The 17,079-nt window shown below is 42.7% G+C and overlaps 1 protein-coding gene across 3 annotated transcripts in view; it reads right to left on the minus strand.

Annotated features, from left to right (window-relative positions):
* atrn (attractin) overlaps positions 1-17,079 on the minus strand; it is a 192,842-nt gene that overhangs the window by 94,925 nt on the left and 80,838 nt on the right. For all 3 annotated transcript variants that reach the window (XM_050062097.1, XM_050062096.1, XM_050062098.1), the window contains 7 exons: positions 16,228-16,447; positions 15,487-15,672; positions 12,427-12,672; positions 10,623-10,760; positions 7,611-7,704; positions 6,100-6,152; positions 2,997-3,091 (listed from right to left, as the gene is read on the minus strand). In XM_050062097.1, coding sequence (XP_049918054.1) covers positions 2,997-3,091; positions 6,100-6,152; positions 7,611-7,704; positions 10,623-10,760; positions 12,427-12,672; positions 15,487-15,672; positions 16,228-16,447 — 1,032 coding nt within the window. The remainder of the gene's footprint in view (positions 1-2,996; positions 3,092-6,099; positions 6,153-7,610; positions 7,705-10,622; positions 10,761-12,426; positions 12,673-15,486; positions 15,673-16,227; positions 16,448-17,079) is intronic.

Genomic DNA, 17,079 nt, shown 5'->3' on the forward strand with positions numbered 1-17,079 from the left:
ACACACACACAGAGTTTTCCTCATTATATAGTAAGATTATTATCGAGGGTGAGTTTTAATGTCAGTCACAACAGTGATGGGGTCAGGACCGAGATGCTCGTGCCTCACTGATGGAAACCCACGGGCTCTGACTAATACCTGTGCAGCAACTACTGTCACTGTAAAAAGCTGCTAAAAGACAGAACAGACTCGTGACTCCTTCAAAGAAATTCATGCTGAAATTCAGAGATGCGTTTCATGGTGCTACAGCAAACATAAAACTGGGATAACGGACAAAATGAGATTAAACGTTACACTACTTGATATTATGATCAATAGAACTCACTCCCTTTGTCTAAGTGAAGCCACACTAATGAATGAACAGGTGAAATGATGTGAAACCACGCCCTCTGTGCCAATTACAACTACAGGAAGTGAAAGTGACCATAACAACGTACACAAATAATAAACACCATAGGTTGAATACACATTCTGGCAAGCAAGTAGTTGGAACCTCAGTAACGACCTACAGACACGTCTTCTCGTGCAACATGAGCTTCATACTTTCTAGAGATGGTTGTGTTTCTCCAGATACACTGTCTTGTTGACTGCTCAGCTGGCTCAGTCTTGTTATGACTTAGATATCTGGTAGCTGATTTGACCTCAGTCTAACTGCCTGTTGACCAATCAGATTTCTCGGCTGGTGCTACTTGTTATATAAGTCATTATAAACTGTGTCTGAGCTCTGTTGTTTATCTCTGTTCTTTGATGGGTTGATTTACTGTAATAAAGATATTTAATTGTTTGTGTTCTCAGGTCTCTCCTGAAATACTCATCTCATTCTGACTAAATAAAGACACTGATGATGATGTAATTCAGATAAACAGATTTTATCTGTTGAGTTAACGGAGCTGTGACGGGACCAACAGGCGACGTCCTCCCGTCATCATGTTTCCTTTGAAACTAAAATCTGTCTCATCACTTCTGAAGACTGTAAAACAACACACTCAAATGTTTTTAATGCTGCGTCTGATTTTATTTAAAGTGCAGCTGATGATTATCGTCTGTGTGAATTAGGATTTTCTGTGTGTTTGCAGATGCTTGTGTGTGTGTGTGTCCAGTGAAAATCTCGAGATTTGGTGATTCTTTAATTTTTCAGATGAACTGAAGGATTTAATGTTTATTTAATTTTCCCTGATGGGAGTGGAAATTATTCTTAAGCTGAATAAACTATTTAAAATCATCTCTTTGCTTCAGCTGAACAGTACGGAGGATGGAAGTCGCCAAAATAAAAATGAATTAACGACAGACACAGCCCCTGCAGACCTCCTGCTCTCCCTCTGGTTCTCCAACACGCTCTGCTCTGGCTCTGGCTCTGGCTCTGGCTCGACTCTGAGCCGCCTGGCTCCGTCCCACGACCTCTAAGCAGCCTCCAGGAAGTCCCTCTGACCCAGGCTGAGCTCTGCTCCTCCACCAGAGAACCAGGGGGACGATGGGAGGTCAGTGGGGTCTGTGCCCACAGCTGAAGAGCCTCTAATCACTTTGCTCCAGTTCCCACATACTCCTAAATGTGCAGCTGAGGATTTACAACCTTTTCTCATCCCAACTCGCCACATATCGCCGCTCAGTCAGTGACGTTAACGTCTACATGACACGTTGGGTATCGTCCTATGTCAGTTGTTGCATTCTGGGATGGTGTGACAATTTACACAGTGCAACAAAAGCACGTGGTTAGATTTAGAAACCAACATCATGGTGTGACTCTACATTAATACAGGAAGTGAACAGCGGGTTCCGGGGTGAAAGTCCAGGGTTTGTTGGACCCATCCTCCCCTACCGCCTGCCCTACAGAGACTTCCTCACTATTATGTTACGTTGTTACTGGCAGCGATCAAACTGACGCCGTCCAGCAGCGTATCTACCACCGACACAGGTTCTGTCTGACCACGTTATTAACTGACACCAGGTGGCGTCGTATCATAACCGCTGAAAAGGTGGCTTTCGCCCACATCAGATAAAGTTGTCGTCTCTGACGACTTTGGAATAAAGGCAGACTGAGATTTCGTTTGTTTGCTATGATTGGATAAATGATGTTTCACACTCTAGCCAATGACAGCACAGCAGGGCGGGACTAAACCCTCCCACTAATTTGCATAACGAAGAAGAAACACATTAAGAAATGTAAGACAAAATGTACAAGGACAGTAAGCCAGAAATAAATGCATTTGGTGAAATAAAATAAAGGGAAAATAACAAATAAATATATATATTTTTTTAATATTCTTTTTCAAATAAATAAAAGTTAAATGCAAAAAATTAATAATTACAATGGAAAATAAATAAAGAAGCAAATTAAAACAGAAATATTATCTTATGTCACATTTAATTAATTAATTAATGCCTGAATTTATATTTAATGTTATTTTTGGTATTTTCAATGCGATAATAATTTATTTACTGTGTCATTTATTTCTGATCATATATCAATCTGTCCTGGGAACGTCTTGAGATCCTCCAGGAGGAGCTGGTGAGACGGACGTCTGGAGTACTTTGCTCAGCGTGCTGCCTCCATGACCCGGCCTCAGATAAGAGGAGGAGTAATTTATTTATTAATTTATTAATTCATCTATTTTTGATGTTGCCAGCTTTCGTCCTCCATAGACAGTGCATCATCACGAAGCTGAAAACACGGCTTGTGAAAAGTGACATGTTGGAGGTTTCCACTGGACGGGACATGTTACACACGTGTGTTCCTACAGGTCGCTCTTCAATAACAGCTCTTTACTATTATTTAATAATCAATAATCAAAGTGGTGAAGACAAAGTGGAGACGTGTCTTTGGAGGAAAAACTTTGCTGTTTGACAACAACTGAGGTGAGACAAAGGGAAAAAAAGCTAATCTCCATCATCATCATCATCATCATCGTCATCATCATCTGGCGCTGCCTTCACAGTCTTTAATCCTAATAAAAGTGACAGCTGCTGTGGCGGCGGGGCGTTCACTGTCAGAGACTTACCTCCTCAGGTGTGGCCACGAAGTTGATGGCGGTGTAGTAGCGGTCGTCCTCCTGCGACAGGCTGAAGGTGAACTGGTAGTCGATGAGGAGCGTGTCTGTTTGAAGTGATGGCGCCGGCGGTGTGGGTGTGGGTGTGGGAGAGCGTGGTGGGGATTACAAAACAAGAAGAAGAAGAAGAAGAGGAGCTCGATTAGTTTGAAAGTCACACAGGAACATGTTTTCACACGGCGCTCGGGGCAGGAAATTACCCACAGCTCCTTCTGTTGTTAAAGGTGTATTGACTTTCCTGGAAGAACCTGAAGATTTGGGAGCGAGCTGTGATGAAGGTCGTGATAGAGGTCGGGTTTTATGTCTGTGTGTGTGTGAGCCTGCCTGAAACAGCATCTGGGATCTCTGTCACCAGACCATAATAATAAAATGTCAGTGAGTTCAGAAACAGGAAGCTGACCATGAACTGGACACGGACCAAATGACTTCCATGTTTCAAACTTTTCTGTCCACTTGTTTTTCGACACATCTCCTGATATGAAAACTTTAAAATATTAAATTCCAAAACTTTATGATCCCTTCTCATGTTGGTCTGAATCATCGTAGGGAAAATAGCGCCTTCAACCTCAGGGTCAGTTTAACTCCTTTTGTACAGGAGACACGTTTACAACACGAGCACATGGTTAAAAAACTCCACCAGTGTTTGTGACTGCTGTCAAAGGTTAATGTCCGAATGTGGTTAAACTCACATTAATGCTAAACTGTTGAAAAGCTTCTTTCTTTCATAACACTGAAACCTAAATTCTAAATCAGCAAACATTCAAATTCAACGCAGCTTTTTTATGCCTCAGCACCGGTGATAGCCTCAGCCAGAGGCGTTATGTTTTCAGGTTGTCCATTCATCCGTCCCATCCTTGTGAACAATTTGAATTGGTGGTCAAAGGTCAAGGCCACTGTGACCTTGCATCTGTCCCATTCTTTTGATCTCAGTATCTCAAAAACACCTTGAGGGAATTTCTTTAAATTTGGCACAAATGTCCACTTGAACTGAAAAATAATGTGATTGGAATTTTGTGGTCAAAGGTCAAGATAACTGTGACCATAACTCAAGAATCCATATGTAACTATAACATGGATGCTTCACACACAGAAGATCTATACAGTCAGCACAGTTTCAAGATTAGAGTCACCAATTCAGTATCTGACCAAATGTCTCCCCTTCTGTTCCTGAGATATGACGTTAAAACATGATGATGTCACAGTCAAGCTGACCTTTGACCTTCTGGATATAAAATGTCATCACTTCATTATTTGAGAGACCTTGAACTGTGACCTTGGACCACCAATTCACCTATTCATGAGTCCAAATGAACGTTTGTGCCAAATTTGAGGACATTTCCTTGAGGCCTTCTTGAGATTTTGTTCACGAAATAAGACGGACTCAGGGTCACAGTGACCTTTGACCACAAAATTCCAATCAATTCATCTTTGAGTACAAATGAACATTTGTGCCAAATTTGAGGAAATGCCCTCAAGGCGTTGTTGAGATATCACATTCACAAGAACGAGATAGATGGTGTGACGACCCGTAAACATAATGCCTGCTGCCGTGACTATCAGCAGGGCAGAGGCGTAAAAACAAGACCCAAAGTTCCAGTGCAGTGTGAGAAATTAATAAATATTTGATTCAATAAAATACAGTCGCTGAGAGCTGCAGCAGACCTGCAGGTTTCTGGGAGTCTGTTGCACATATGTGGTGAATTAAAGATAAAACACTGCTGCTCCATGTTTAATACAGGAGGTTAAAACCGTTGGACGACATAAGTTAACCTGTTTAGTTCGACAGCGAATGAGAGCTGTCAGTCGGACAAAGGTACAGGTCTGTGGAGTCCTACAGGTCTGCTGTTACTTCAGTATCAGACACTTACATTTAATGCTCTTAAGACATTTTCAGATCATTTTTGACCGAATTTAAGATGTATTTTTGGACAATTATAAATTATCTAAGATTTGTAACATCAGAAATGTGAAGTTTGACGCAGACGAGCTCGACTGATTTTGACGAAAATAAATTAAAAGATGGATAAATTAAATTCAATCAAATGTTTGTGGCAATTAAGATTTCAATTTCAAATTTAAAACGACTTCATGACTTTAAAACCTTATGTTCATAAAATGAAAGTTAACCCTGAAGCTGAAACCTGAGATCGTCCACAGCTGCTCTTTAACTGTTCCTGATGTCACGACGAAAACCTCGAGACGCATCTTTTAGCGACTATGCCCCAAAAATATGGAACATCCTGCTTTTAAATATCAGACCTGCTGGCTGAGTGGACAGATTTAAAGCACGACTCAAAACATATCTTATTAATAAAATCTATGACCAGAAGTCATCTGTTTAACATTTTTTTCTGAATTAATTGATTGACTGATAAATTAATTCATTTATTTAAGAGTTGTCTAATTATATGGTTTTATCTCTTTGCTGTGTTTGTATCTGTCGCCAGGTGTGATATAAATAAAGTTCATTCACTCATTCATACAGACTTTCTAAGAACCTGCAGACAGCCTGTACTTTAGCTCCCTCTGTGTCTCTGAAACATTATACGCTCACAGAATAATGATGAATAAGTGTCTGAGGACCAACTTTAGTCAAATTCTGCGATATCACATTTGACACGACGTCATCAGAGCTGACAGGAATATTAATGACAGAGACTGATCTGCAGTGTGGACGGCGGTGCTGCAGCGTCTCATCACAGCAGCAGGGAAAGAGAAAGACGGCCCTTCAAACGCTCCAGCACCTCGCTCTGCGGCGACTCGCTTTCATCTGTGGATTCTTCCCACCTGCGACCTGTTTGAACACGCCGTCTCTCCTCTGGCTGTTATTTCTTTAAACATCGCACCACTTTGAGACCTACTTTGATTTAAGAGCCGTGTAACTGTCTCAGCACTGACCTGAACAAGGGAGAGAGTACGGCCTCACAGTGGTGTCTTAATATGACCCTCACACACACGCACGCACGCACGCACGCACGCACGCACGCACGCACGCACGCACGCACGCACGCACGCACGCACTCACAGTGAAGTTGGTAATTGGAATTCCACTTACAGTAACATGTTCCTTTGAGGGGGTTGCCTTGGTAACGATTCTCGACTTCACACCTGAAAGAGAGAGGTGGACGATGGATGAAGAGAAATGAGGCACAACACGAGAGAAGGAGAAGAAGGGAAGGAGAGAAGGAGACAGAGAGGAAGAGAATTGAATTAAGACAATTTAATCACAGGTATAAACAAAGCAGCGTGGCACACGGCGGCGTGAGCCTTAACCTTCAGTCGGCTACAGCGCTGCCGCCATGAAAAGGGAACAGATAGAGAAGGCGTCATGAAAAGACACTTTCTGTCAACAGAAACAGCCTCAGTTTCATTTGTGAAACGGTGTCTCAGTGGTTCAATATGTTTGTCTGGACCACAGGCGTAAGGTCAGACTGATAAACACCAACATCTGTCTGTAAGTGAGCAAGTGAGTTTACACAATCAGTCGGAGTGAGAAATGACGTGTGAGTTGGTGTTTCCTCATTGGCCGTTGCTCCTTCGCTGATGGTCCTGTATTAGCTGCCGTACACATGCTGCTTTTTTTGCACCCTCAAATTCATTGTTTTTAATGTAGGCACACTCAAACAGCAAAGCAACGTCGTCGTGTCGCAGATGCTCTGAGATAAACAGAGTTCAACTTTTGGAAGGCAGAAGCGCGCACCGATGTCATGTGACGAGGGTCCACCAATAACAGCGATATCTTTCCCTTCTTCTATAAATATCAGTCTGCCTGTGGCTGTCAGAGCGTCACATCTGTCCCACAGACAAACAGGAAGAAGATCAGCTCTGCACTCAGGATTTCAGGTAAACAGGCTGTGATACGATGCTGGTTAAGGTTGCTTAGCAACCTCAGACCTGCTGCCGCGCTCTTGAAAGGCACGAGAGTAGCACCAAGCGCCTGACCTTGTGTTTTCCAGGCGGTTAAAGACGCAGCATGTGTACAGGCTCTTACTGTGTTCTTCATCTTCTGTAATGGTGTCACATGATAGCACGGTGGGATTAGCAAGCTAGCTCGCTAACTAGCCAGCCGCTACATGAGTAGAATTTAACTTAATGCTTCGGTCACACTCTCATCACAGCGTAGGAAAACACATCGTTATCATTTATCATCAGATGAGTGACAAGCTTGCTCACTCCATTTTCTGTAACCATGGTAACGGTAGAAATAAAAGCATGGGGGCATTCGCGAGCTAGCTCACTGCTTTGACGGAGGAAAGAGAGACAAAAGAGAAAAGATCTCTTGTTTTCAGTCCGTGGCGTAGACCGTGTCATCACTACTAGAAATGCAACTATAGCCGGTATCTCACAAACACTGTGCTGCAAAGACACTAAACATTTTATCCAGCTTCAGAAAAAGCTTGAAAAGCCAGAAGTTAGAATGAAAGTAAAGATAGTTGCTGCTTCGGAGATGATGCACAGTCTCGTCAAGTCACATTACTTTAGGTTTCAGAAAGATGCTCTGAGCTGAGCTTTAAACAGGACGGAGGAGGGAAGAGGATGACAGAGGAACAGTAAAGTGAAACTCACAGGTGGCAGCGATCTCCTTTGATGCCTTTAGTGGTGCAGAAACATTTGCCGTTGTTGGGGTTGCACATGCTGGCGTGGCCGTTACACTTGCAGGCTGAACAAAAGACATCAAACATGAACATGAAGAGCCTCAGTAAAACAGAACAAACACATTTCAAGGAGGACAGTGAGGACAAAATCAATTTAATATCACTTCATAGGTATGTGTCACGACACAGTGACTTCTGTACATTCAATAATGGTTTAAAATAACTTCATCATACTTCATCTGATTATTTCCAGTTCCAAGGTGCCTCAGAACAATAATTTCACCTGTTACAGGTTTCTACATTCACAACTTCACAGTCCTGCTCTGTGGCCGCCCAAATTGAAATGATCCTGCGAGGCAGCTGGATACATGAGATCATACGAGAATCATGAGATGTTGCAACAATCACAAGAGAATCCAGCCCTGATTTGCTACACAGGGTGTTTTTCATTATGCAAACACGTCTCCTGTCTCCTCTCACTCGTGTCTTTTCCTTGTATCTTAGCTCGATGCAGAGAGGAGCCACATGTGGAGCTTCTTAAAGTCAAGGAAGGGTCCTTCAACAGCTGAATTTCAAGGAGGCTGCGTCATCGAATCCTGTCAGCGGACTGTTCTAATGTCAAGGATCCTTCAAATTCTACCGAGACCAAGTCCTTCCTTTAGAGAACTTTCAAAGACGCATGTGTGTGTATTCTCAGCGGGCATGAAGTTCCCACACTTCTTTGTTCACATTTTTGGGGGTTAGCATAATGAAAAGCACCTTTGCTATCTTCATCTAGTCTTCATCAGTTATTTCAGTTTTCAGCTGATTAGAGGAGCCCATGGCTGCTGATTGTTGGGACAAGCTTTCAGGACTCAGTATTTATAAAGCTTTGAAATTGCATCACCTGGCCTTTCCTAACGATGACTGTGAACAAGCCAGAGCCCTAACAAGCTCATTAAGGTCTGAGATAAAAGTTTGAGAGCTCAAATGTCTCGGGGTGCCCAAACTGTTGCACAGTGCTCCTTTTGTTTTTTTTTACTATAAGGCTGCTGTCAGCCCTAGAGTGGTCTCCTCTGGTCTGAATCAGGGACTCATGTTGTTCCAAAGTTGTATAATTGCCTCGAGTTGGTTGGTGTTCTCACGGCAGCGTTTACAAGAGGACCAGATCAAATGCCTTGTGTGAGAAAGCTGCTCTTGATTGGTCAGAATTTCCATGTGGGAAAAATCCAGGAAGTAAAGCAAACGTTGAAGAAGAGTACACTTGCAAGATAAATGTGACACTTTCTAATGTCACAATGGAGGGACAACTACGCAGGTTGATTTTAGCGCTGCTCATCGTGGACTATATTGCTGTCATTGTTCATTTTAGTCAAACCATACAGTTTGAAAACGAGGCGCGGCTCCAACTAGAAAACAATGTTTTGATGCATTGGATGTGCTGAATGTGCATATTAAGGCAGTACAGGAGGAGGTGCACATTAATAATCCTCCAGGACTGTAACATGCTCATGTTTAACCCAAACAGTGTGTCATGTGACTGCAGTTGCTTCACATCCAGGTCGGAACACCTTCTCACCACAAACCAACCGCACCAGAGTTCCTTTGGAACCGGACTGAGACCACCTCTTCAAGAAGGTCTCAGTCCTGTTGCTTTGGTGTGTTCACACCTGCACAAACGATCCGCACTGAGGGGGCAAACACACCTGAGTTTGACTGAACCAAACAGGGCAGGTGTGAAAGCAGCCTAAAATTGTACAAAATAAAAATAAAACACCGACCCTGCTTATAATGTTGAAAAACATGTTTCATCTTTAACTTCATGTCTTTTGGAGATCATTTCATCTTCTACTAACTGAACTATTCACAGGAAACCCAAACGTTTGCCTGACACTGTGATGTTTGCACTGAACCAGAGCGTTTCCTGTACGTCTCAAATAGAGTTTGACACAGTTCTGTCTGGTTTGATGGAAACTCTTCTTCCCTGAATGTTTCATTGGGGTCGACTGTCTCGTTCTCCAGAGACAAGGACACGAGGGAAATAAAACACTGTTGCCACCATCAAGGAGTTTAGCTCCAGAGCCAAGTGTGTGTCCACAGGTGAACTTAAATGTTGTATCTTCCTAACGAGTTTTGGCTCCCACCCACCAGAGGTGACTTTCCACGTCCCAGGAGACAGTTTCTGTGTCCGTTAACAGATGCCAAATGTCTATTAGGGTCTGGTGTGTTTGAGGACCAGTTTTATAACACCTGTATAAATGTTAATGTTTGCCGTCCTTCGTATTAAGTCAGTTCATCATTTTTAAAGATGGCTGAGCCTCCGGGTACAAACAGCTGCGACTGATGTAGAAATGTGTGGGTGACAGCGGGGGACAGCTGGCGGAACAACAAGCCATATTGTGATTTTATTCTTATTTATAGCAGCCGTGTGTTCTCTTGATTATTTGTTCATCGTCTCCTTTCTGAGGTATTGATTGTGCACTTTTGTTTCGGCTCCTGAGTCAAACTGAAATAAAGAAAGCCTTTAATGTCCCCGAGGAGGGACGCTGCTGCGAGGAGGAGGCAGAGAAGAAGAAGAAGAAGAACAAAACGGATGCACAACAGTGACAAGATAAAGATATGCAGAGAGGCTGGTTTACGGCTGTCACTGATGTAGGAACAGGTAAATACTGGATACGCTCCAGAGGAACACCTGGAGTTAGTGCCAAAATAAAGATGAAATCTCAAAAACACACAGCGTGGCTGAATTATATTGGTAAGCTAAATTAAGCTGCTGAAGGAACGGACGACTGATTTGTTGTCTGATTGACTGGCTGTCAGCATTAGCTGCACAGCAGAGTAAATCTTAAATATCCCACAGGAGCGCCTCGCCGTGCAGCCAGGACTCAGGAAAATGGCAGACATAAAACTCAACTGTAAAATACTGACAAGTTAAATGAAGCCGTGCGTGGGAAGACTGACTGGCGTGATTTAGCGGCGAGCCGAACGGGCCGCAGATACTCACGCTGGCAGGTGCCCCCGTTGGTCGGATCTCCGTAGAAGCCAGAGATGCAGCTCTCGCAGTGTCGGCCGGTTGTCAGGTCCTCGCACTTCTCACACATGCTCTCGTTGATACACTGGCTGTGACCGTTACACTGACAAGCTGCCGGAGAGGAAACAAAACACACACACACACAGAAATTCGGTTTTTAATAAACAGCCTGAGGCCCAAACAGGAATGAATCTGAGTTAATTTGTGAGTAGAGAAAGTAATTTACAGTCTGAGGTGTGTTTGAGTTGTGAACTGTCTGCTGGAGCTGAGCGTGACAAATAGTGTTCGTTTGATATTCTCTGCGCTCGCCACGTTCATCTGTCAAGATCTGATACAGCTGAGAGAGGTCACAGAGGTCACTGCAGGTAAATCTGTTAGTCTGAGATTATAAAACACTCCCTGTGACTGGGTGACGGTGTAACGATCCATCGATCTGAATCGATATATGGATCCAATGATCAACGAACCAAAATCATCGATGTAAAGTGAAAACATTGATCCATCATCATCGTCTTCAGGAAACGCTTTTATTGTGAAATTCTATGTCAGCGTCAAACAGCAGCACGCAGACAGATGCAAAGAAAGACGATGAGGGTCATGATATCACTGGGGCAAAGAATCAGCAGTGTGGAAATATTCTGGATTATGAAGTTATCATTACGAGATAAAACACAACGTACCAGCCTGGACGACATCTCACTCCGCTAACGTCTCACTACAGCAACATCAGCGGCTGGTTTAACAATGTTCGGCTGAAAAAACGTTCATGCAGGCTGAAATTCAACCGAACTGCTCCGTCGAGCAGCGACTTAAACTAACAACCAGGAAGAAAAATAATGACGTGCAGCCTGAAAGCTTTTTCCCAAAGACTGACACTGTGAAAGAGACGTCTGTAAATCAGTGGACACATTTTTTGAGCATCATAACCTCCACAAATTACTTGTTTCACCATCAGGGTTTAATCCATTCTGTCTGATAACATTTGTAGAGTCTAAAAGAGCTGCCAGATCAAATCATTTCATCCCCATTCAAATTAGCAGAGCGCTAAACAGGAAGTGAGTCGGTTGGCGGGAGTTAGCCACTCGGCCGCGCTCGACAGTTGTAAGTCTCTGGTGCGCCTGCTCTGTGGGCCGCACAGTGCTGAAGTGCTAATAAACATCTGGGTAACATTACACGCTGCAGTGGAAACATCTTGGCTTCATGCACCACCGAGCAGTTTTTATAAAGGAACAGGAACTCATCCTTTACATTGTGATGACGCCATGGATTTTAAATCGCATCTCTCGGCTCCAGGAAAGTTTTACACACATCAATCCTCCATGGAGCAAAGACTCAGAATAGAAAAAGTCATAATCGGCCTTATGTGCAGTTGGAGGCGTCAACAGTTTGACAGACGTCTCTTTATAAGTGAGGGGAAATCATTTTTAGGCTGAGGGGATTGTTTTCACTGCAGTACTGTGAGTGGCCACTGGGAAAGATTGGAGGCAAGGCTGAGCAGCGTTCCGGGGAGCCTGGTCGGTATGGCTCGCTTCCACCAGACCCGACTGGTGCACAGTGCAGTAAACTGAAGAGCAGCAAAATGAACCTGCAGACTGACACGTGTGCCTGGTCAAAGATATTCTCTGCGGTTAACGTAACATTGCGTTGAATAAAATCAGAACTGTTTCCACCTGTGTGTTAGTAAATACCATTTATAGAACACATTAACAGAAATCAGTATTTTTAAACGACCAGTATCTTCGATTACAAACCAAACTAAGAGTTAAATCTTCCGTACCTGGGCAGTGGATGAAGGACCAGTTGTATTTGGCCTCACTGGGGCACATGCTGGCGTTGAGGGCCGGCTGAGGGCTGGCGGGGAGGCCTGGGAGGGTGGACGGGGCCGGGACCGAGGTCTGGAAGGGCCCGCGGTACGAGCCCTCGATGCACTGACCTTTGCCCGTGTTGCTGGGGTCGGTGCACCAGCCGCAGCCCGGCTGGTCCAGACACTGGCCACAGGTCCTGTACCCGGAGCAGTTCTCGGCTGCAGCAGGAAACACACAACTCAGCAGCAGCTCCAAAACAACGTCTGAAGAATTATGTGTTTACCAGAGTGAAGAAAGAGTTTGTTCTCAGCGGGTTTCCCTCGTGTAACTAAAGGGTTCAGTTAATCAGGCGCTGCCCTGTGAGCGGACGGGAGAGGAAGTTTGTTTTGGTCCTGTTCCACAAGTTTAAATTAATAACACCACCAACACCTCCACAACAGCTCCTGCTTCCCTCCGCCTGCTCTCCATAGATATTTGCCTATATTTTAATTCCTAAATCTGGGCCCTCCAGGGTTTCCTCTGCCGACAGCTGTAAGCAACAACTTGTTCTTAATTGACCTGCCAGGTTAAATAAATGAAAATTGTTCTCTGCTGCGCCGTACAACAACAAAGCAGCAGCCAGAGACCAAGTTATCAAACTATTAACCAGATTATTAATCCCCATCTCATCTGGTGGAGGGCCACGCTGTAATGTGTGCGGCTAAATGAAGGCAAACACTCCACAGAGCCACGCTTATTTCAAACGCTGCCTTTTTATTTAAAAGTCTGATGAAGTGGTCGAGTACATTAACTGCAGCTGGAGCTTTACGTGACACGACTTCAGATTCATGCCTTCATATTGATGTTTTTCTCTCTGTCCATAGACTGAGAGTCAAGAATCCTGCCTGAGTGATGGTGGTGTTACATGTAGCTGTTACAACTTAATCAGAGGTTTAAACTGCATCCTGCAACGTTTCCATGTGTCAGACACAAAGTGTTTATCTGCGGTGGAAACAGTCAGAGATTTGTGAACATTTAAAAGTGAACGTTTTATGTTTAATCAATGAGTTCTGACTCCAGAGATGCTGATTCAACAGCTGCAGAACAAACAGCAGAAAGATTCTCACACTGAGGAACGACGACGCCAATGAGTCACAGACATTATAGATTACAGAGACAAAATAACCCAGAGGCCGAGTTCTACTGCTCCCTACTTTCCCTGCAAGTTTCCTCAACACGAGTAAACATTCATTTATCATTGTAAACGTTATCTCCTCATATGAAGATATGTTTGCATGTCGTGTTCAGTGTCTCACATGCTTCACTGAGCTGTTCCACCCTGGTTAAAGAGATTAATGACTCACTGGCTGAATCACATGTTTCGATTTTCCCTGAATTTATTTCCAAATTACACGTTTCTCTCCAAGAAACTTGTTGGACGCAACATCACAACAGTTGTTTAATCAAACCCAGACTCATTTATGTGATGAAAAAATAAGATTCTGTGAGAAATTTTAATGAGAAACTTTCTCCAAAAAATAAGTTAGTATCGTCTCTCATTATTCTGAGGTACAAAGTCATTATGTTTGAGAAAGTTTCTCATTATGGTGAGATACTGACTCATTTTAAGAAAGTGACTTGTTATTTGATGCTGATGCATATTTTATAATATTAAGTTATTATTCTGAGAGAGTTTCTATTTATTCCAAAATGAAGTTGCTCATCAGTTTCAAAAAGTAACTCATTATTTTTGAGACACTGAGACTTTATTTAAAGAAAGTTTCTGGTTGTTTTGAGACACTAATTCATTTCTTTTATTCGGATGCTAAATCGTTATTTTGTGTTCATATGACTTTGAGATAAGTCATTATTTTAATTAAGTTTCTCTGTATTTTGAGACATTTTGTGATACTAACTCAATATTCTGAGATGCTAAGTCGTTACTTGAAGACAGTTTCTCTTTATTTTTGGCTCTCCGTTCACAGGACATGTTTTTATTGTCTGTACTGAGGGTTCGTACAGAGTGTTTCTGTCTGCAGCTCCTGATCTGTGGAATCTTCTGCAGAGGAACTTTAAGCTGCTCTCATTGGTTCCTGTCGGACCTTTCAAAGCTCTGCTGCAGGAAGTTTGCACTCAGTCATCTACGTCCCTGTCAGGGTGTAGTTTAGCTGCTCTTTGTCATCATGTGTAGTTGTTTTATATTTTTATGGTTCATTCATTCATTAACATACTTTTTGGCTTTTCTTTGTAGTAATCTCATCAGGTGTTTAATATCGCTTTGGAGCTGTACATTTTTATTTTTGTTCTATGTGGTCTAACTTTATGTTGTTGCCTCTCTCGGCCAGCACACTGTTGAAAAAGAGATTTTTGATCTCAAGAGGTTTTTTCTGGTTAAATTTAAAAAGAAATTGAGAAAGTTTCTCATTATGGTAAGACACTAACTCATCTTAAGACAGTCACTCATTATTTGATACTGATACATTTTTTTAAATACCAAGTTATTATTTCAAGAAAGTTTTTCTTTATTTTGAAAACAAACTAATTTTATCATTCACTCATACTCATTATGGTAAGTTTAAGTCATTTTGGGAAAGCGTCTCTTTATTCTGAGAAAGTTTCTCTTCATTACTTTAAGATACTAACTCAATATTTTGAGACACTAATTCATATTTTCTGAGTTGCTGAGTCAATATTATGAGAAGGTTTTTTTTTGTTACTTCAAGTCAATATTTTGAGTAAGTTTCTCTGTGTTTTGAGACACTGATTAATTTTGAGATGGTAAGTCATTATTTTAAGAAAGTTTCTTCTAACTTTTGGTTGTGCTCTGTGGTCACAGAACATGTTTTTATTGTCTGTACTGAGTGACTCATTTATAAATTATAAATCTATTTATTAATGTACACTGTGCACCACGGCAAGTTTGCAAGTTTGTTGTATGTTTGCTCATTTAATGATGAATATATTTTCCTAGAAGAATCACATTGACTGTCACATTAAACCTGTAAATGATTATATGTAACAGTGAGAACAGTGAGGAGGGTGAGAAGTCTTACGTGGACACGTGTTCATGGTGTACCACTCCATACACTGCCCGAAGGGGAAGGACGCCACGTAGGCGTTGGAGTCGACGCACTGCTTCATGTTGCTGCACCACATGCACTCGGAGCTGCTGCTGGTGCACTCGCTGCAGGTGGTTCTCATGGCACACGGCGTCCGGCACTGCTTGGCACTGTGGTTGGCTGAAGAACATTTTCAACAAGTTAAACTCGTGGAGTATGAACGCAGAGATTCAGCAGGAGCGCCTCAGGGGAAGTCAGAGCCCTTCAGGTGGTGCTCTCTCTGCTCAACTCTACACGGCTACAGTAAACGAGGTGTTATCTCGAGAGCAGAGAAATATGTTTGGAAATGTAGAGAGCAGATGCAAAATACAAGAGTTGATCCTGAAATATTTTCTAACAGAGGTCAAACAGTCAAAATCCTCATGTAACACAGCTGAATTCTTTTTATTAGAAGTTTTATAATAAGTTAAAATCTATTTACAAATTAATTCAGGCCTCTGGTAAAGTACACTGCTGCTGTTTGACATTGTAAAATATGTGTGAAAAATATTTTCCACAGCTCGTGGCTGTACGACACTGTTTGATAGCAGCTGACACGAGTGACATCTGCAGTTAAAGGAGCACTGCAGCAATTTACTAAGACACAAAATTAGTTAGTTAGTTAGTTAAATTAGTTTTGCTTCTTTGCCTCAAACATTAACAGACTTAAACATACATCAAGTATGATGAACTCACCTGGCCGTTCACACAGGCTGCCGTTCACCGGGTTGATGCAGGTCTGTGCTTTCAGTCCGCTGGACGCCGGCTCGGCCAGGTAGCCGCAGAAGCCGGCATCGCTCGGCTCGCCAGGCAGCCACTGCAGAGTGGTGTTAGTGAAAGGTGACATGTCCTCCCAGCACCAGTACGACACGTTGATCTTCCTGAGCCCCACCCAGGGCGTCACCGTAGCCTTGTACTGCGGACACATGACGACACGCCAAAGTTAAAACAAAGATTTTATTCTATTTAAATTCATCGATGTTCAAAGTTTGACTTTGTTCAACTTCAGTCAAAATTCTACCACTGCCTGCTCCTGCTTCCACTCACTCTTCCACATGTCAAGTTTCCTTTTTATAGATTTTCTGTAAGTCGGACTCAAACAGGGCTCACACACATTGTTTAACTACAAAACTTTTCCAGGACTTTTCAAGGACCCATAACAAAAAATTTCAAAACTTTTTACTCTACTTGCCCGGCGTTTTTTTAAACGAACATCATTTTAGCTAGCTGGCAGACATTGAGGGAGAGATGGAACGCAGGGAGAAAATGATTAAACGTACTCGCTTCCTGTTCGGACACGGAGTAAAATTCATGACAGATTTTAAGAGTGTGCGCAGCGTTGCTCACACACGATAATACCAAAAGAGATTCAGAGTCAGAACACTGCCATGTGTTTTTGACTAAGAAATATAAGACCCAGGAAGGGGTCCAGTTTGGTGACCTCAGAATTTCATCTCTGTTCTTTGCAGACGATGTGGTTCTGTTGGCTTCTTCACACCGTGACCTCCAGCGTGACCTGGGACGGTTTGAGTGTGAAGCTGTCGGGAT

Source organism: Epinephelus moara, chromosome 14, assembly GCF_006386435.1.
Source record: "Epinephelus moara isolate mb chromosome 14, YSFRI_EMoa_1.0, whole genome shotgun sequence".
In the NCBI taxonomy this organism is placed as follows: Eukaryota; Metazoa; Chordata; class Actinopteri; order Perciformes; family Serranidae; genus Epinephelus; species Epinephelus moara.